The sequence below is a fragment of the Oncorhynchus mykiss genome, chromosome 5 (genome assembly GCF_057628025.1).
Source record: "Oncorhynchus mykiss isolate SJ-2025 chromosome 5, ASM5762802v1, whole genome shotgun sequence".
NCBI classification, from domain to species: Eukaryota; Metazoa; Chordata; class Actinopteri; order Salmoniformes; family Salmonidae; genus Oncorhynchus; species Oncorhynchus mykiss.
Genome location: NC_143026.1, coordinates 56,796,822 through 56,817,678, shown reverse-complemented (window position 1 = coordinate 56,817,678; position 20,857 = coordinate 56,796,822). Strand labels below are relative to the sequence as shown.

Genomic DNA, 20,857 nt, shown 5'->3' with positions numbered 1-20,857 from the left:
AGCTCGTGACTTGATCCAGACCGGACAAGGGGCCTGCGCCCTATCCTTAACTCTTCAAATAAAATGAAATGTTATTTGTCACATGCTTCGTAAACAACAGGCGTAGACTAACAGTGGAAATGCGTAGGCTACTTTTCAGTGATACATATTAAATGGAGCCCAATGCTGAGAGGAAAGAGGTGGGATAGACTGCGGGCTGTTTTTTGTTTAATTGTGTTATGTTTTTCTCTTTTCTTTTGTTTCCTTATTTAATTATGTGTACTAGTTTCATTTCTTTACATACTTACACACAACACCTCACGTATGCACTCTAAACAGCCTACAGCTTAGATACTACATCAAATAACATGTAGTCTATTACACTCATCCATGCTATCCTAAATGCATACACCCATGCTATCCTAAATGCATACACCCATGCAAAATCATGTGCACAAGTCTGTGTGTGTGCTTGTGTATGTGTAAACGCACACAAAAGCAGGTTTTTAGAACATTTTGTAAATGTATTAAAAATCCAAAACGTTATGATATTTACATGAGTGTTCAGATCCTTTTTCTTAGTACTTTGTTGAAGCACCTTTGGTAGCGATTACAGCCTTGGGTCTTCTTGGGTATTTTTATTTATTTTATATTTAACTAGGCAAGTCAGTTTAAGAACAAATTCGTATTTACAATGACGGCCTAGGAACAGTGGGTTAACTGCCTTGTTCAGGGGCAGAACAACAGATTTTTTTTTTATCTTGTCAGCTCAGCGATTCAATCTAGCAACCTTTCAGTTACTGGCCCAACTCTCTAACCACTAGGCTACCTGCCGCTACAAGTTTAGCACACCTGTATTTGGGGGAGTTTCTCCCATTCTTCTCTGCAGATGGGGAGCATCGCTGCACAGCTGTTTAGGTTTCGCCAGAGATGTTCGATTGGGTTCCGGGCTCCGGCTGGCCCACTCAAGGACATTCAGAGACTTGTCCTGAAGCCACTTCTGCGTTGTCTTGGCTGTGTGCTTAGGGTTGTTGTCCTGTTGGAAGGTGAACCTTCGCCCCTGTCTGAGGTCCTGAGCGCTCTGGAGCAGGTTTTCATTAAGGATCTCTCTGTACTTTGCTCCGTTCATCTTTCCCTCGATCTCCCAGTCCCTGCCGCTGAAAAACACCCCCACAGCCTGATGCTGCCACTACCGCGCTTCACTGTAGGGATCGTTCTCTGTCAGAGTGACTATCGGGTTCTTGGTCACCTCCCTGACCAAGGCGCTTCTCTCCCGATTGCTCAGTTTGGCTGGTCGGCCAGTTCTAGGAAGAGTCTTGGTGGTTCCAAGCTTCTTATATTGAAGAATGATGGAGGCTGTATCAATATGCTTTGTGTTGTAGTCACGACAGACAAAGATATACACTACCGTTCAAAAGTTTGGGGTCACTTAGAAATGTCCTTGTTTTTGAAAGAAAAGCACATTCTTTGTCCAAAATAACATCAAATTGATCAGAAATACAGTATAGACATTGTTAATGTTGTAAATGACACTTGTAGCTGGAAACGGCTGATTTTTAATGAAATATCTACATAGGCCCATTATCAGCAACCATCACTCCTGTGTTCCAATTGCACGTTGTGTTAGCTAATCCATTTTTAAAGGCTAATTGATAATTAGAAAACCTTTTTGCAATTATGTTAGCATGGCTGAAAACTGTTGTTCTGATTAAAGAAGCAATAAAACTGTCCTTCTTTAGACTAGTTAAGTATCTGGAGCATCAACATTTGTGGATTCAATTAGAGGCTCAAAAGGGCTAGAAGCAAAACTTTCTTCAGTCTTGTTCTGAGTCTTGTTTAGTCTTGTTCTGAGAAATGAAGGCTATTCCATGCAAGAAACTGAAGATCTCGTACAACGCTGTGTACTCCCGTAACAGAAGAGCACAAACTGTCTCTAACCACAATAGAAAGAGAAGTGGGAGGCCCCTGTGTACAACTGAGCAAGAGGACAAGTAGATTAGTGTTTAGTTTGAGAAACAGACAAGTCCTCAACTGGCAGCTTCATTAAATAGTACCTGCAAAACAACAGTCTCAACGTCAACAGTGAAGAGGCGACCCCCGGGATGCTGGCCTTCTGGGCAGAGTGGCAAAGAAAAAGATGAACTATATACACTACCGTTCAAAACTTTGGGGTCACTCAGAAATGTCCTTGTTTTTGAAAGAATAGCAAAAACAAATTCCATTAAAATAACATCAAATTGATAAATACAATGTAGTCATTGTTAATGTTGTGAATGACTATTGTAGCTGGAAACGGCTGATTTTGAACGGTAGTGTATATAGTTAAGCAAACTGTACTTTGCATGTTGTTAACAAGCACATCCAGTACATGAAGCAGTTAGTTTCCGTTTTATGTGTGACATCATTTGAACCTACAAAGGCAGACTCCACCTAACTTTGGCTTTGGCAATTAACTTGAATGTGAACTGAATGTTTAATGTCTGCCTTTCCATTAACGTTATTCATTTAAAAAAAATCTACATTCACGCAAAGTCTTTCAGGTATTTAGGTCTTCGGATGGCCCAACCAGACCTTGTGTGGGGAGTGCTGATTACATCAGGAGGTGCTTGACCTGCGATGTTTGGAACTTCTTGTTGTGGTGCAGCGTCCACTCTTGGGCGTCAGCAGGTGCTCTGTTTACTGGCTCTGTGCCAGTAAACAGAGACAGTAGTCTTTTTTGTGTGCTCAACAGTGGGGAGGTCCTCCTCTATTTCTCTGCTCTTCCTCAGGTGTCTCCTGTTCTTCCCGAAGACTTGTCCCTGTTTTGCCTTCACCTCGTTGGACCTTTGCTCCAAAGGTCTGACTACTGTGACCCTCTGCCACCGCTGTTTCTGTCCTGTTGAGTGGCTGAACTCTCACCCTGTCATCTCATTGGCAGCTCTGTTTGATCCTTAGCAGAGGTGTCGTAGTACTTTGCCTGTCTCTGCTGTCTGCCTTTGAACTTCTCCTGCTGACAGCTTGTCATCACCGTTCAGATTTTTACTCATTAGCAGTAGTGTCTTTGTACATCATCCCATGAGCTCCATTGCAGGGCTGCTGTCTGTTCCTTGTGACAAGGTATTTCTGTGATCCAGGTATGGGTCAGCACCTACTCTCTTTGCTTTTGCCATTAGTCTTTTGGCTGTTTTCCACATTCCCATTTAATTTGCGGGTATCCTGTATACCGGCTATTCCCAAACTGAGGTATGCGAATGACGTCGGTAGTACGCCAAATAAAAATGTGATTCACATTTTCCGAACAGCCCATTTAGATTTTCCAACAGGGCTATACATTTAGGTGATGGTTTTTTCTCGCCTGAGTAGCCTCGTTTCACTGCCAAACATTAAACCATCTAGTGTTCAGCGAAATAACAACACAATGTCATACAGGTAGCCTAGTTAAATAATGAACATCCAATCACATTAACCTCTACTCTCTTGCGGGAATTCCACTAACGGTCCGTATGTAGCTAAACGTAGCTGCTGCTCATTCCGTTTGCTCAAACATGGATAAATGGTTAAGAAAAGTAAGGCCCGCGTCCATAGAGACACATACCAGCTCTACTGGTAGTATGACTACCAGCAGTACTACACCTGCACCTGTCGACGACACAAGTTGTTCTGCTTCCACGAGCAGATCCAATGCTAGCATCAGGAATTCTACATTTGTTAGCCCAGCTAGCATGGACACTGACAGTTGTGAATCTGATGCAGCCTGAAGAGCTACTGCCCCCTTACCCGAAAGCACCGAATAACAGACAGGGACGTTGGACCATCGAAGAGATATAGGATGAGAACTACATTGATTTGGGGTTCACTTATATTGGGAGTAGTGCCTTTCCTCAGCCACAGTGTGTTGTATGTGCAACAGTACAACTCAATGAAACCCTCACTCTTGCGTAGACATTTAGAAATGAAACATGCCAATTTGAAAAATAAGCCTCAGGAGTTTTTTCAGCGAGAATTAAGATGACTTTCGAGTAGTAAGACATCTATAAAAGCAACAGATATCATTAATAAGAAGGGGCTAGAAGGGTCTTATATGGTGAGCTACCGAGCGGCTTGGACAGGCAAGCCCCATACTATTATGGAGGACTTAATTGTTCCTGCTGCTGCGGATGTGGCTGGGACAATGCTGGGGGAAAAGGCCCAAAAAACTATACAGACAATGTCTTCATCAAACAACACTGTTTCACGACGCATCAGTGACATGGCAGGAGAGGTTTTGAAACAATGACTGCTTCGCATACAAGTCAATAAATTATATGCGTTACAGCTGAGTTGGTCAACCAATATGGCGGGCCTGGCACAGCTCCTGGTATATGTCTGTTACGTTCATGGGGGGTCAATTAAGGAAGACATCATCTTCTAGAAACCAGGACAACAGGAGAGGATCTTTTTAAAGTACTGGACAGCTTTGTGACATCAAATGGACTTCGGTGGTCAAGATGTGTTGGTGTCTGTACTGATGGCGCAAAAGCCATGACAGGGAGACATAGTGGAGTGGTAAGGCACGTGCAAACAGTTGCTCCCGACGCCACTTGGGTACACTGCAGCATCCACTGAGAGGCTCTTGCTGCCAAGGGAATGTCTGACAGCTTGAAAGACGTTTTGGACATTGCAGTGAAAATGGTAAATTTTTGTTAAAGCAAGGCCCCTGAATTCTTGTTTATTTTCTGCATATGGGCAGCGACCATGTAACGCTTTTACAACATACAGAAGTGCGCTGGTTATCAAGGGGCAAAGTATTGACACTTTTTTTAAAAAATTCAGCGACGAGCTTAAAGTCTTATTTTACTGACCATGATTTTCATTTTCTGACTGCTTGCATGACGACTTGTTTCTCACACGCCTGGCCTATCTGGGTGATGTATTTTCTCGCCTGAATTATCTGAAGCTAGGGTTACAGGGACTCTGTAACTATATTCAATGTGCGGGACAAAATTGAGGCTATGATTAAGAAGTTGGAGCTCTTCTCTGTCTGCATTAACAAGGACAACACACAGGTCTTTCCATCATTGTATGATTTATTTGTGTGCAGTAAAGGATGTCAGGTATCCCATAGCGTGCAAAGTGTGTCTTCAGTTTTTGAATGAATGTGTGTTCTCCAAATGGTCAACTTCTTAGAAGTTTGAGAGATGATCAACTGTGACCATGTAGTCTCTGTCGTTGAACTGGAACAGGTCGTTTCTCCCAGGGATACTTGGGTGCTTCGTGTGGGCTCAGCGTCTCTTTCTGCTGCTTCACACCCCATGCAGTGCAGGTGCTACATTGTTCTGTCTATGTTCTCAGCTGTGCATTCATGCCCGGCCAGTAGACACACTCCTGGGCTCTTCATAGACATATCTCGATTCCTATGTGTGAGGAATGGGATTCTCTGCATTTTCTTTGACCTGAGGGCAGCATGCACAACGACTCGCTCACCTCTGAAGATAACTACATTTTGCACACTCGGCTAATTTCTGTTGTGAAAATACATGGCTACTTCCAAGGGTACATGTTCTTTCACTTCATGACACCCTTTCTGGATCACATTTTTCAGTGTCTGGAGCTCCCGGTCCAGCTCAGTGGCTCTCTGGATGGCCTTTAGTCTCTTGCTTGACACAGGCAGGTACTGTATCATATTGATTGATTCCACTTCTACCTCCCACAGGACCTCTGTTTTCTTGTACTGTTAGGTCGGCCAGCACCACATGGTTTCCAGGAATGTATTGGAGACTGACCTCGTAGTTTTGGAGTCTCATGAGCATGCGTTGTAGTCTTTTTTTGTGTGCTGAGGAGAGCCTTTGTCATGATACTCTCTAGAGGCTTGTGTTCTGACTGCACTTCCACAGTTTGTCCAAATGTGAATTGGTGGAACCTCTCCATGCCAAACACCTCTGCTGGCGTATGCTATTGGTTGTCCTCCCTGCATCAAGGCTGCTCCTAACCCCCTTTCTGAAGCATCACGTTGCAGTACAAGCTGCTCTGTTGGGTTGTAGTATTTCAGCACAGGGGTCTGTGCAATGGTATTCCTGATTTTATTAAAAGCCAGCTCAAGTCTCTGACCACTCCCACAGTGAGTCCTTGTTTGTTAGCTTTCACAGTGGCTCGCAGAGCTCCATGGCCGTGGCTTGTAGAACTTGGCTAGGTAGTTTACCATGCCCAGGAAGTGCTGCACCCCCTGCACATCTGTAGGCCTTAGGCATCTGTTTGATGGCTGTCACTTTTCCTGGGTCCACTTTCAACCCCTCTGATGTTAGCAGGTGGCCAATGTAGGGCACATCCTTCAGCCTGAGCTGCAGCTTCTCCAGATTCAGCTTGACATAGAGCTTCCTGTATCTGTCCAGGAGCATTCTCAGTTTCTTGTCTTGGTCCGGAGTCGCTGCTTCATCATTGTCTCCTCCTTGTGATCTGGACTGATTCCCATTGGCATGCGCAGCCACTTGTCGCGTCCCATGGGAGTACATCACAAAACAGAGAACACGTGAGTTCTGTTCAGATTTGGCAGCTCTTCTTCAATAGTGGAAAGTGGGTAATGGTTCCTCTTGAGCACCTTGTTGAGAGGTTTTGGATCAGTACACACTCATAGTTTTCCGGATGGTTTCTGCACCATGATCAGGTTGCCAATCCAATCTGTGCTTTTTTTTCAACTGCTTTTATCGATCATCCTTCTTTTCTCTAGACCATCGAGCTCCTCTCTGAGTGCTTTATATAGTGCTACTGGCACTCTTCTCTTTGGCAGCTGGACAGGCTCCGCTCGCTCATCCACTTCCAGCTACAGTTTGCTGGGTAAGTATCCGTCTCCCTGGAATACATAAACATACTCCTGTTTTATGTGCTCTTTAGTCCAGAACCCTGTTGTTTTCTCGATGGCCAGGATGTTGTGGTGCTGCACAGTAATCAACTCCATTGCCTGGATAGCCTTACTGCCTAGAATGGACCTGCGCGCATTCCTGTTGACTACGATAAACTCAACTCGGTAAGTTTTCTTATTGCGTGGATTGATCACTTTAAGTGTACACTTCCCCTGTGGCGTCAGAGTACTCTTGTTATACATCACCAATACCTGACTGCAGGGTTCTAGGTGACTGGCTTTTGTGAGGTTTGCAGGGATAACAGTACAACTAAGCACCACAATCTAGCTGAAATCTGACTGACTTTTTGCTGACCAGCATGATTGCAAAGAGAGCTGCATTGGGGTCTGTGGTTTTCTCCTGTACCACGTTGATGCTCTCTGACTTCGGTCCTAGTCTGATGCAGGGAACATCTACACCACTCTGAGTCAGCTGACGCATTTCCCATTGCCAGGACTCTGTTTCTCTTGCTGGTCCCTGCACTCTCTGCTCCCCCCCCCCCCCCCCCCCCCATGAGATAATACAGTAGCTTCACTTTGTAGTCATCAGGTTTTTCTCACATTTGTAAGAGCCATGTACAAATTTAATTCCGTTCCATCTTTTCAAATCAAATGTTATTAGTCACATGTGCCGAATACAACAGGTGTTTCACCTTACAGTGAAATGCTTACTTACAAGCCCCTAATCAAAAATGCAGTTTTAATAAATACGAATAAGAAATAAAAGGAACAAGTAATTAAAGAGCAGCAGCAAAATAACAATAGCAAGACTATATACAGGGGGTACCTGTACAGAGTCCTTGTGCGGGGCACCGGTTAGTCGAGGTAATTAAGGTAATGTGGGTAGAGTTAAAGTGACTATGCTTAGATAATAAACAGAGTAGCAGCGGTGTAAAAAGGGGTGGTGGGGGTTGGCAATACAAATTGTCTGGGTAGCCAGTCTATGACTAGGGTGGATCGAGTCTTTGACAATTTTTAGGGCCTTCCTCTGACATCTCCTGGTATAGAGGTCCTGCATGGCAGGAAGCTTGGCCCTAGTAATATATTGGGCTGTACGCACTACCCTCTGTAGTGCCTTGCGGTCGGAGGTTGAGCAGTTGCCATACCAGGCAGTGATGCAACCAGTCAGGATGCTATCAATGGTGCAGCTGTAGAATCTTTTGAGAATCTGAGGACCCATGCCAAATCTTTTCAATCTCCTGAGAGGGAATAGGTTTTGTCGTGCACCTTTTCACGACTGTCTTGGTGTGCTTGAACCATGTTAGTTTGTTGGTGATGTGGACGCTAAGGAACTTGAAGCTCTCAACCTGCTCCACTACAGCCCTGTCGATGACAATGGGGGCGTGCTTGGTCCTCCTTTTCCTGTAGTCCACAATCATCTCCTTTGTCTTGATCACGTTGAGGGAGAGGTTGTTGTCCTGGTACCACACGGCCAGGTCTCTGACCACCCTATAGGCTGTCTCGTCGTTGTCGTGATCAGGCCTACCACTGTGTCATTAGCAAACTTAATGATGTGTAGTCGTGCCTGGCCGTGCAGACATGAGTAAACAGGGAGCACAGGAGAGGACTGAGCATGCACCTCTGAGGGGCCCCTTTGTTGAGGATCAGCATGGCGGATGTCTTCCTACCTTACCCTTACCACCTGGGGGTGACCCGTCATGAAGTCCAGGATCCAGTTGCAGAGGGAGGTGTTTATTGATGTGCTTTGAGGGCACTATGGTGTTGAACGCTGAGCTGTAGTCAATGAATAGCATTCTCACATAGGTGTTCCTTTTGTCCAGGTGGGAAAGGGCAGTGTGGAGTGCAATAGAGATTGCATCATCTGTGGATCTGTTAGGGTGGTATGCAAATTAGAGTGGCTCTAGGGTTTCTGGGGTAATGGTGTTGATGTGAACCATGACCAGCCTTTCAAAGCACCTCATGGCTACAGATGTGAGCGCTACGGGTCGGTAGTCATTTAGGAAGGTTACCTTAGTGTTCTTGGGCACAGCAACTATGATGGTCTGCTTAAAACATGTTGGTATTACAGACTTGGACAGGGAGAGGTTGAAAATGTCAGTGAAGACACTTGCCAGTTGGCTAGCACATACTTACAGTACACGTCCTGGTAATCCGTCTGGCTCTTGTGAATGTTGACCTGTTTAAAGGTTTTACTCACATCGGCTGCGGAGAGCGTGATCACAGCTGGTGCTCTCATGCATCTTTCAGTGTTATATTCCTTGAAGGGAGCATGGAAGTAGTTTAGCTCATCTGGTATGCTTGTGTCACTGGGCAGCTCTTGTCTGTGCTTCCCTTTGTAGTCTGTAATAGTTTGCAAGCCCTGCCACATCCGACAAGCTTCGGAGCTGGTGTAGTATGATTCGATCATAGTCCTGAATTGACGCTTTGCCTGTTTGATGGTTCATCGGAGGGCATAGCGGGATTTCTTATAAGCTTCTGGGTTAGAGTCCTGCTCCTTGAAAGCGGTAGCTTTAGCCTTTAGCTCAGTGCAGATGTTGCCTGTAAACCATGGCTTCTGGTTGGGGTATGTACGTACGGTCACTGTGGGGACGACGTGATCGCTGCACTTTTTGATGAAGCCAATGACTGATGTGGTGTTTTCCTCAATGCCATCGGAAGAATCCCGGAACATATTCCAGTCTGTGCTAGCAAAACAGTCCTGCAGCTTAGCATCTGCTTCATCTGACGCCTCTAGATGAGCGTTTTCCTGTTTGCTTATGGCGGAATACAGCTCATTAATTGTGGTCCTAGTTCCAGCATCGGTCTGTAGTGGTATGCAGACAGCTACAAAAAATACAGATGATAAACTCTCTAGGTAGTTAGTGTCGTCTACAGCTCATCATGAGATACTCTACCTCAGGCCAGCAAAACATCGATATTTTGGGTCTATGATTCCAAGCACCACCCTCCTTTTGAAGCTTCCAGTCTGTTATTCGAACTCACTCAGCATGACAGAGTGATCTCCAGCCTTGTCCTCGTCAACACTGAGACCTGTGCTAACGAGAGAATCACTGACATGATGTCAGCTGGTCTTTTTGTGGCAGGGCGGAAATGCAGTGGAAATATTTTTTTTCAGATTCAGATTCAGGTCATTTGCATGGCAAAGAGGGACTTTGCAATTAATTGCAATTCATCTGATCACTCTTCATAACATTCTGGAGTATATGCAAATTACCATCATACAAACTGAGGCAGCAGACTTTGTGAAAATTAATATTTGTGTCGTTCTCAAAACTTTTGCCACGACTGTACATGATTAATTTCCAGGTCAGTGCTAAATTACAATCATCAAAGTCTATTTTTTCCCAGAGGGTTCTGTGCATTTTCCATGGTGATTTATTTGTAGATTGGAATGTTAGTTACTCATGAATCTGCTTGTGTCCAGTAGCCAGTTAGGTTTTAGCATAGACTCACTCACGATAGCCGGCTAGCGTTGACGTTAGGCTCAATGACTAGCTTGTAAATGCGGCACTATTCCAAACTGCCGCCTGGGATGTATTCTTCATTTACGTCGATGAGATCCAGGTTCTTTTCAGTACCGCTGCCACCGTGTTTCAATGTCCTTTGTGTTGTGGTCACGACAGACAAAGATGTAGTTAAGCAAACTTTACTATGCATGTTGTCAACCAGCACATCCAGTACATGAAGACGGTTAGTAACAATTGGTTTCCGTATCCTGTGTAACATCAATATGATTAACATCAATATTGCTACAGAGGCCACTGTGTTTTTTGGGACCTTCAATGCTGCAGACATTTTGTTGGTACCCTTCCCCAGATCTGTGCGTCAATACAATCCTGTCTTGGAGCTCTACGGACGGTTTCTTCAACCTCATGGCTTGGTTTTTGCTCTGACAGTTGTGTGCCTTTCCAAATCATGTCCAATCAATTGAATTTACCACAGGTGGACTCCAATCACGGTGTAGAAACATCTCAAGGATGTTCAATGGAAACAGGATGAGCTCAAATTTGAGTCTCATAGCAAAGGGTCTGAATTCTTATGTAAATATGGTATTTCTGTTTTTCATTTTTAATAAATGAGCAATAATTTCAAAAAAGCTATTTTTGCTCGGTCATTATTGGGTATTGTGTGTACATTGATGAGGGAAACAATAATAATAATTTCATCCATTTTAGAATGTTGTAACGTAACCAAATCTGGGAAACATTTGAATACTTTCCGAATGCACTGTATATTGTCCCCTTTGTCTAATCACTATTATTATCATTATTATTGAGTATTTATTATAGCTTTTTTTATACTGTTATTGTTGATGTTGTCTCACTTTGCTTAGCAACAGTGGCTTTGTTATTCACGCTGAGCGAGAGAGAGAGGCTGTCACAGACACAGCTGACTGAATTGAGAAGTGTGATATTTTAGAAATATTTCATAGATATATTTTGAGCCTTTTTTAGCCTGGAGGAACAGCTGCTGTGGTAAATGACTCTACCTCTATGCAACCAAGCAGCCATGAACACCATGTACTAAAAGCAATGCTGAGTTTAATGTGGAGCTCATAGTAAAACTCACAAACTAAAAGTACATCTAATTCTTTCATTCTCAGTCCAACACTGAGCTCTCAGAGGCTTATGAGTTCAAACCACAAGTTGGGAAGCACAACATTGTCCCCAGCAATACCTTGAAATGGGTAATGAATGTGTGTATATAGTACCAGTCAAAAGTTTAGACATCACCTACTCATTCAAGGGTTTTTCTTTATTTTTACTATTTTCTACATTGTAAAATAATAGTGAAGACACAAACTATGAAATAACACATATGGAATCATGTAGTAACCAAAGAAGTGAAATCTAAATCTAAATATATTTGAGATTCTTCAAAGTAGCCACCCTTTGCCTTGATGACAGCTTTGCACACTCTTGGCATTCTCTCAACCAGCTTCAACTGGAACGCTTTTCCAACAGTCTTGAAGGAAATAAATTCCACAATTGAACTTTTAACAAAGCACACCTGTTAATTGAAATGCATTCCAGGTGACTACCTCATGATGGGTTGAAAGAATGCCAAGAGTGTGCAAAGCTGTCATCAAGGCAAAGGTTGGCTGCTTTGAAGAATCTCAAATATAAAATATAATTTGATTTGAACACTTTTTTTGGTTACTACATGATTCCATATGTGTTAGTTCATAGTTTTGATATCTTCACTAATATTCCACAATGTAGAAAATAGGAAAAATAAAGAAAAACCCAGTGATAAGCATGTGTGTCCAAACTTGTGACTGGTACTGTATACACTACCATTCAAAAGTTTGTGGTCACTTAGAATGTCCTTGTTTTCCATGAAAACATACATGAAATGAGTTGCAAAATGGATAGGAAATATAGTCAAGACGTTGACAAGGTTATAAATAATGATTTTTAATTGAAATAACAATTGTGTCCTTCAAACTTTGCTTTCGACAAAGACTCCTCCATTTGCAGTAATTACCTTTGGCATTCTAGTGGTCAATTTATTGAGGTAATCTGAATAGATTTCACCCCATGCTAACTGAAGCACCTGCCACAAGTTGGATTGGCTTGATGGGCACTTCTTACGTACCATACGGTCAAGCTGCCCCAACAACAGCTCAATAGGGTTGAGAATACCAGCTGACTGCTTCTTCCCTAAGTAGTTATTGCATAGTTTGGAGCTGTGCTTTGGGTCATTGTCCTGTTGTATGAGGAAATTGGCTCCAATTAAGCGCTGTCCACAGGGTATGGCATGGTGTTGCAAAATTGAGTGAAAGCCTTACTTTTTCAAGATCCCTTTTACCCTGTACAAATCACCCACTTTTTTTTACAAACCACCCCAGCATCACATAGCCTCCACCATGTTTGACAGATGGCGTCAAGCACTCCTCCAGCATCTTTAAATTTTTTCTGCGTCTCACGAATGTTGTTCTTTGTGATCCGAACACCTCAAACTTAGATTTGTCTGTCCATAACACTTATTTCCAATTTTCCTCGTGTTCTTTTTCCCCATCTTAATCTTTTATATTTATTGGCCAGTCTGAGATATGGCTTTTTCTTTGCAACTCTGCCTAGAATGCTAGCATCCCGGAGTCGCCTCTTCACTGTTGACATTGGGACTGGTGTTTTGCGGGTACTATTTAATGAAGCTGCTAGTTGAGGACTTGGGAGGCGTCTGTTTCTCAAACTAGACACTCTAATGTACTTGTCCTCTTTCTCAGTTGTGCATCGGGGCCTCCCACTCCTCTTTCTATTCTGGTTAGAGCCAGTTTGCGCTGTTCGGTGAAGGGAGTAGTTCACAGCATTGTACGATATCTTCAGTTTCTTGGCAATTTCTCACATGGAATAGCCATAATTTCTCAGAATAAGAATAGACTGATGAGTTTCAGAAGAAAGGGCTTTGTTTCTGGCCATTTTGAGCCTGTAATTGAACCCAAAAATTCTGATGCTCCAGATACTCAACTAGTCTAAAGAAGTTCAGTTTTATTGCTTTAATCAGCACAACAGTTTTCAGCTCTGCTAACATAATTGCAAAAGGGTTTTCTAATGCTCAAGTAGCCTTTTTAAAATTATAAACTTGGATTAGCTAACACAACGTGCCATTGGAACACGGGTATGATGGATAAAAAAATCTGCCGTTTCCAGCTGCAATAGTCATTTACAACATTAACAATGTCTACCCTGTATTTGTGATCAATTTAATGTTATTATAATCGACAAAAAATGTTATTTTTCTTTCAAAAACAAGAATATTTCTAAGTGACCCCAAACTTTTGAATGGTAGTATATATATATATATATATATATATATGTGTGTGTGTGTGTGCGTGTGTGCGTCCATGCGTGTTTACGTGCATATGTGTGTGATAGAGTGAGTGACTGACAGACAGACTGTATGAAAGAGTGAAAGGGATATAGTAAATGTGTGTGCGTACCTACGTGCTTGTCTTTTGTTTCTGACTGTCCCTCTGATTCTCTGATTCAGCAGGCTGTTTATGACCCGGTGAACTGGTTGCCGGGGAGCTAGTCTGACCATGGCCGCCGGTGAGGCTTTGGGGGAGAGCCAGCTTCGGAGGATTATCAGAGATCTGCATGGTACGTTGCCATTGAGTGTGCGTGAGGCTGCGTGTGGTTGCTCGCGTCAGTCTCTTTGTGACAACGAGTGTGTCTGGGCCTGTGTAAATGTGACAGGGGGAGACCACCACTGTCTGCTGCCAGCGAGTGACAAAGAGGGAGAGAAATGGAGAAGGATCGTAGAGGTCAAGTGACAGAGGGGTTGCAGTGGCCTGGATGTGACTGGTTTGGCATTGGCTACAATCCAGACAGCATTTCTTTCCACACTTTGGTTGTCCCCGCTCCTCATTGAGAGGACATCATGGAGCCGACCCTCTCCCCCAGCCCCCTGGGGTGTGCTTTCTAGAGTGTGGCGGGGGCGACCCTAAAGGCCCTATCAGCATGCAGCAGGAGAGAGGGGGGTGCTCCGCCTCCCGTCGAGTGTCTTTCCATTTATTTATTTTTACGCTGGAGAATGCACGTGTATAGTAAATGCCTTTAAGTGTGTTTACATCTGTTTTTGTTCTGTGATGGACTCTCTCCTCTCTCTCTGAACCACAGATGCTGTTGCTGAGCTCACTAAAGAGTACAGGGAGAATGGGGAGCCAATCACGGATGATAGTCCCAATCTGCACAAATTATCCTACAAACTGGAGTACCTGCTGCAGGTGAGTCCTTGGGTGGTGGATCTTTCTTGATACACATGGGAAACTGTAGAGTGTGAAAAACCCAGCAGCATTGCAGTTCTTGACACACTCAAACCGGTACGTCCGGCACCTTACTACCAAACCCTGTTCAAGGGCACTTAAATATTTTATCTTGCCAATTCACCCTCTGCATGGCACACACGTACACAACCCATGTCTCAAGACTTAAAAATCCTTCTGTAACTTCTCCCCTTCATCTACATTGTTTGAAGCGGATTTAACAGGTGACATCAATGAGTGATCATAGCTTTCACCTGGATTCACCTGGTCAGTCTATGGCATGAAAAGATCATGTGTTCCTAATATTTTGTACTTTCTGAGTATAAATGTGAACAGGAGTAATAGTGACCAGTAGCAGGATAAAATATATTGATACTATTGGTAATGGAAATCAATAATCAATGTATAGTAGTGTAGTGGTTGTAATACATCTGGTCAATAGTAATTATAGCAGCAGCGTAGGTGTGAGGGGGAGCAGTAGTTGTGAGCCATTTAAGTCTTATGGCCAGGGGATAGAAACTGTTTAGCAGTCTGTTGGTCTGAGCCATGATGCACCGGTACCATCTGCCCGGATGGGAACAAGGCCCTAGCACGCAATGACTACATCAAGCTTGTGACTCTACAAACAGGTTGGATGGGCAAAGATCATACCCCCAAGCCATGCTAACCTTCCCTGTTATTGGTAATGGAGAGGTTAACATGTCTTTGGCGTATAACCTTTGACCCTCTAACTTTCTTACTCATCGTTATTTACAATTCATTCAGGATTATCCATAATCATTGTAATTACTGCACTGTTAGGAGCTAGTAACACAATAATGTTGCTGCACCTATCTGCTAAACTGTGTACACATCCAATAAACTTTGATTTGATTTAGGGGTGGTTTCCCAGACACAGATGAAGTCTAGTCCTAGACTAAAAATCTAATCTGTCTCCAGAAGAATCCAAGTCAAATCAAGGCCAACCTGCTATGTTCACCAATATGACATTGTTCACATCGCTAAACAGTATGTCATGTAAGATTTATTGCCAACACGTCATCTACACTATTCAGTTTGACCAGAAGGAGAAGACAACATTTCTTGGCACCAGAAAAGACTACTGGGATTATTTCAGCGACTGTCTGGCCAAGATCAAAGGCGCCAACGATGGTATCCGCTTTGTCAAATCCATCCCAGAGGTATGGAGATCTGCACTTTTAAAAGTCAATTATAAGGATTGTCAACTGTTGATACACAACGTTTAGTAGTAATTCATATGTAATGTTGTTGTCTCTTCAGAGGTTTTTTTGCCACCGTTTTATGGGTCCCAGCAAACATTGTCACCATTTCTGTGTAACCTCTATCTGAAGTTATGTATAATATTACAGTTTTGGGTCTTAATGTTTGTTTGTTTTTTACCTAATGTGAAATAATGAAGGAACAAATATACTTGATCTACAAGACACATATTTCACAACAGTGATTGAAGGGATTGAAAACGACCTGATCGCTAATACTCCTGACATTGCAACTGTCATGGATTGCTTAATTAATGTATATGCATTCAGTTCTCTGTCTCGCTGATAACTAGGTAACTGCCAAAATAAAGGAAACACTTGAGTAATTGAGCGATTTTTAAAAAGTATATTGAAAGCAGGTTCTTCCACACAGGTGTGGTTCCTGATTTAATTAAGCAATTAACATCCCATCATACGTAGCGTCATGTATAAAAATGCCCAGTTACCTATTATTTGGGCTACCATGGCTAGAAGAAGTGATCAGTGACTTTGAAAAAGGTGTCTCAAAGGAGCATATGGGGTTAAAGTGTGTGTGTGTCTGTGTGACAGTCACCAGATCTCAACCCAATTGAACCCTTATGTTTTCCATCAACAAAACACTAAATTATGGAATTTCTTGTGGAAGAATGGTGTCGCATCCCTCCAATAGAGTTCCAGACACTTGTAGAATCTATGCCAATTTGCATTGAAGCTGTTCTGGCGGCTCGTGGTGGCCCCAACACCCTATTAAGATACTTTATGTTGGTGTTTCCTTTATTTTGGCACTTACCTGTTGTTATAAGGACATGGGGGAATTTGGCATTCTGCTGGGTGGTGGACACTAGCCATGAAACACAAATACTCTTTGTAAGCAGGATCTACACAACAGATGTTGCTGAATATGGATGAATTATAAACCACTTTTGAGGAATTAAAATGTCTGACAAACGTTGATTTGAACTATCCTTTTAACGGACATGTTCAGGAAGCACATATGCTCATTGTAGGCCTCATTGGTGCTGCAGCTGAACAGCTATCACATATATTTGCTGTACAACACTGTGAATATGTTATTTACTTACCCCTTCCAGCTGAAGACATCTCTGGGGAAGGGCAGGGCTTTCATTCGCTACTCCCTGGTGCACCAACGACTGGCCGACACTCTGCAGCAGTGTCTGATGAACCAAAGGGTAACCAGGTAAAATTCAACCCGGCACAGGATTTACAGAGGTCATGGGTTAAAAACCCTGAGGCAAAGAGGGGTTCATCTCTCAAATACGTATCACACGTGGGAATGGCAAAGTGAGCAGAAAATCTCAAACCTGACACCACTTCTGGAACAGTTTTAGGGGTTGAACGTGGATGCGTAGGGTCAAATTTGTGGAACATAATCATGTTTGGCTAAATTAAGGGACTGTTAGCGTTTTGGTTGAAGTGACACTTCATTAGACATAGACTACTGTTCTGAGATTTGGACCGATCTGACGGTAAGTTCATTGTTTCGAGTAAACATAATTTCCTTTCATTTCTCTTCCCTTGTGGGGTTTTACTTCTATAAATGTATTTCTCTGTTCCTCAGGTGAGTAAAGAGAGTGTGCCTGTACTATGGCGCCAAAGGTTACTGGAAGCAGTGTCCAGTGGGTTTTGGAGGGGTTGACATGTTTTCAGATGCAGTCAATATATATTGTACAGATCTGCTTCTCAAAAAGTTGCTTCTCCCTTCGTAAAGAGTCGTGTCTGTGTGCTCGATGTACTTGTGAAATGTATCTGTGTGTTTACAAAAGGGATGTTCATTTTTCATATATGCACTGTACTTTTTGTGAGGGCCAATATTAATGAAGGTATTTCTATGTGAATGTGTGTATTTCTCCTTTCATTCTATCAATATGCTTATCTTCTTCTCTGTGCAGTGACTGGTACTATACTCGCAGCCCCTTGCTGAAATCTCACCTCGGTGTTGACATCATAAGTCACCTGTATGAGCTCAACGAGGTCCAGTTTGACGTGGCCTCCAGGGGTCATGACCTTGACTCGTCTTGGCCCACCTTTGCAAGGTAACCAATCACAAAGACAGAGTGGTTTATAATACATCCCATTCTCCAGGTGCTGTGTATTGGATTGAGTAATTGATGTAGATTAAAACGATACTTGGTGATGTCACCTCATCACGTGTTTTCTGAACTCCAGGAAGACACTGGGCACGCCCAACTCACCTGGCCACATGTGGAAACCACCCAGTCGCAGCTCTAGCATCAACAGTCTGGCCAGCACCTACTCACAGGTACTGACACAGCCCGCCTTCCTCCTCAAAGCTTTTATTCTGCTGGCACTATTATGAACTGGTCATATCTTAACATGTCATATTGCTCAGATTATACCATAATGAAACGTAAAACCATAAACTGAGTGGTGTCATCTGCACTCAATCAAATACTCTCTTTCTCCAACCACCCTAAACCACCGCAGCAGGCTCATGAGTTCCTTGGCAGCCCAGACAATGGCCCAAGCATGCTGAGCGAGTTGAACGAGTTGTTGCCTTCCAGCGTAGAGGTGGGTATGTTGGACGAGCTCCGCCTGGAGCTGGACCAGTCGGAGCTGAAGCAGCGCGAGCTCCTGGACAGGGTACAGCAGATGGGGGAGGAGGGTGCTGAGCTCAGACGTGTGGTGGTGGAGCTACAGAGGCAGCTGGACGTGTCACTGACCGCCCAGGAGAAACAGCAGGGAATGCAAGGGACCCTGAAAGACCTGGAGGCACGGGAGGAGGCCTTGTCCTGCGAGCTGGAATCCCTGAGGGCCGGGGAGAGGGCCAGGGAGATCGAAAATCGCCACCTTCAGGAGAAGCTGGCAGCCGCAGAGGGGAAGAACGTAGAACTAATGACCAAACTGGATGGGGTGTTGGATGAGAAGGGCCAGCAGGCGACTAGCTACTTTGACTCGGCACAGAAGATCCATGAGCTACTGGACAGACTGAAGGAGGCTGAGAGGGGGAAGATAGAGGCTCTGGCAGAGGGAGAGGATAGGAGGAGACAGGCCGACAGGCTGGCAGATGAGCTAAGGGTCAAAGAGGTGGCAGAAAAGAAGGATGAGGCCAAGCTCGAGTCGCTGTCAAAATCCATTGCAGAGGGGAACGCTAAGTTTGCGGATTGTGCAGAGGAGCAGCGTAATGCCATTGACAAGCTGAAGGGGGCATTGACTTTGAGAGAGAAGGAGGTCAACAACCTGCAGAGGCAGCTGCAGGACCTCCAGAGTGTTCTGGAAGAGATGGAGAGACAAGCAGAGGAGGCCAGAAACAGAGCAGAGGAGGAGAAAGAGGAGATCCAGGAAAGCATATGCAGTCTGAAAGAGGCCTTGGAGGTGGAACAACTCTACCTGAAGGAGCAGTTGAAGAGCAGAGAGGCGGAGCTGCTCTCCAGTATACAGAGGCTTCAGCACCTGGAGGTCCAGAGCCATAGCCTGACAACGGAGAGGGACATCCTGAGCGCCAACCTCTCCAAGCTGGAATCTAGCATCAGGGAGAAGGCCAATAAAATTGAAGAGTACAAGACTCAGTGCACCAACCTGATGGAGCTGAATGGGAAGTTGCTTGACACAGTGAAGAGGAATGAGGAGCTGAAGAAGGAGCTGGCAGAGAGCCGGGCAGCCCTGGAGGGCGAGGTGGCTGCTCTCAGGGCGTCTGACAAGCACCTGAGGGGCCAGCTGGACGACGCCAAGGTAACAGTGGATGAGAAGGACAGGAAGTTGCGTGAGGAGAACCGGGCCTTGGACGAGAGTTTACAGAGGGCAGCCATGGCTGCTGCGGTCTCAGATGCCTCTACCAAACGGCTGGAGCAGGAGAACCAAGGCCTGAGGGAGGAGCAGGCTACGGTGAGGGCGGCGCTGAGCTCCATGCAGGAGGAACTGAAGTCCATCCACGGGCAGATTGGAGAGCTGGAGAAGAGCTTGGGGGCATCCCGCAGGAGCGAGGCCAGCCTGCAGGAGCAGCTCCAAGACCACAAGGCCCAGCTAGAGAACAAGGAGAAGGGCTGTGCAGAGCTCCAGGCCAGGGTGGAGGCCCTGGAGGCCAGAGGAAGGACACTGGAAAAGGCTAAGGCAGATGCAGAAAATGCCTGTGCCAAAAAGACAAAGCTGATAGAGAGGGTCACCACTGAGAAACAGACGGTGGAGAGAACACAGCTACAGAGAAGCTCTGCCCAGGCCAAGGAGAGCCAGGAGGTAGCCGCCAAGCTGACTATGGTGGAGGGCCAACTGGAAGTGAACATGAAGGAGGTGTCCAGGTTCCAGGCAGAAGTGATGGATTTGAGAGTGCAGCTGAAGACCTCTGGGGAGGACAGGATGAGGAGTCAGGCCCAGCTGGAGGTGATGGAGGCCCAGAAAGACGCACTCAGGACCCTAACAGAGCAGCTCAAAGCCCAGACAGAGGCACTTAACCAGAGGCACGTGGCCGAGCTCCTGCAGTGCAAAGAGAGGGAAGAGGCTCTGAGCAGGGAGTGTGACCAGGAGGCAGCCACCCGGTCCGAGTCGGCTGCCGCAGAGGCCTCCGCCAGGGAAGAGCTGGCCACGCTAAAGGCCCAAAATGAGAGGCTGGCCATGGAGAATGCTGAGATACGTGAAGGCCTCCACCGGGCCAATACAGAGATGGCAGAGCTTGGGATGACTATCTGTAGACTGACAGCAGAAAGGGAGGAGGCCAAGGAAGGCTGGGCGGGGGAGGCAGACAGGATAGGGGAACTGGAGGAGAGAACTTCCGGGGAGGTGGAGCGGCTGGAGGCCTGCATGGCTGCCATGCGCCAGGAGAACACCGGCCTAAGAGAGGAACTGAGGATGACAGAGAACCTTCCGGGAGCCATGCTGGAGCTGCAGGACAAGCTGGAGAAGGCAGAGGGCCAGGTGAGGAGCCTCCAGGACACCAGTCTGGAGGAGATGGAGGCGGTCAAGTTCCAGATGAGCTCCGAGAGCATGAATCATCAGAACCAGATCAAGGTGAGTTTGGCTGGATTTCTTTCAAAAGCCTGTGACAGGGGGGAAATTATTGTGATT

General features: G+C 45.0%; 1 protein-coding gene across 8 annotated transcripts in view; it reads left to right on the top strand.

Moving 5' to 3' along the window:
* The window catches only part of LOC110524072 (FYVE and coiled-coil domain-containing protein 1), a 55,363-nt gene that overhangs the window by 991 nt on the left and 33,515 nt on the right, over nt 1-20,857 (top strand). For 3 of the 8 annotated variants that reach the window (XM_021603386.3, XM_021603384.3, XM_090235248.1), the window contains exons 2-8: nt 13,787-13,896; nt 14,416-14,522; nt 15,617-15,742; nt 16,912-17,018; nt 17,731-17,874; nt 18,008-18,101; nt 18,287-20,800. In XM_021603386.3, coding sequence (XP_021459061.2) covers nt 13,836-13,896; nt 14,416-14,522; nt 15,617-15,742; nt 16,912-17,018; nt 17,731-17,874; nt 18,008-18,101; nt 18,287-20,800 — 3,153 coding nt within the window. In that variant the 5' untranslated portion in view covers nt 13,787-13,835. Of the gene's footprint in view, nt 1-2,747; nt 2,816-6,746; nt 6,959-13,786; nt 13,897-13,992; nt 14,523-15,616; nt 15,743-16,911; nt 17,019-17,730; nt 17,875-18,007; nt 18,102-18,286; nt 20,801-20,857 lie in introns of those variants that run through there. The other 5 variants (XM_036977867.2, XM_090235245.1, XM_021603385.3 and 2 more) reach the window with 5 other exon arrangements.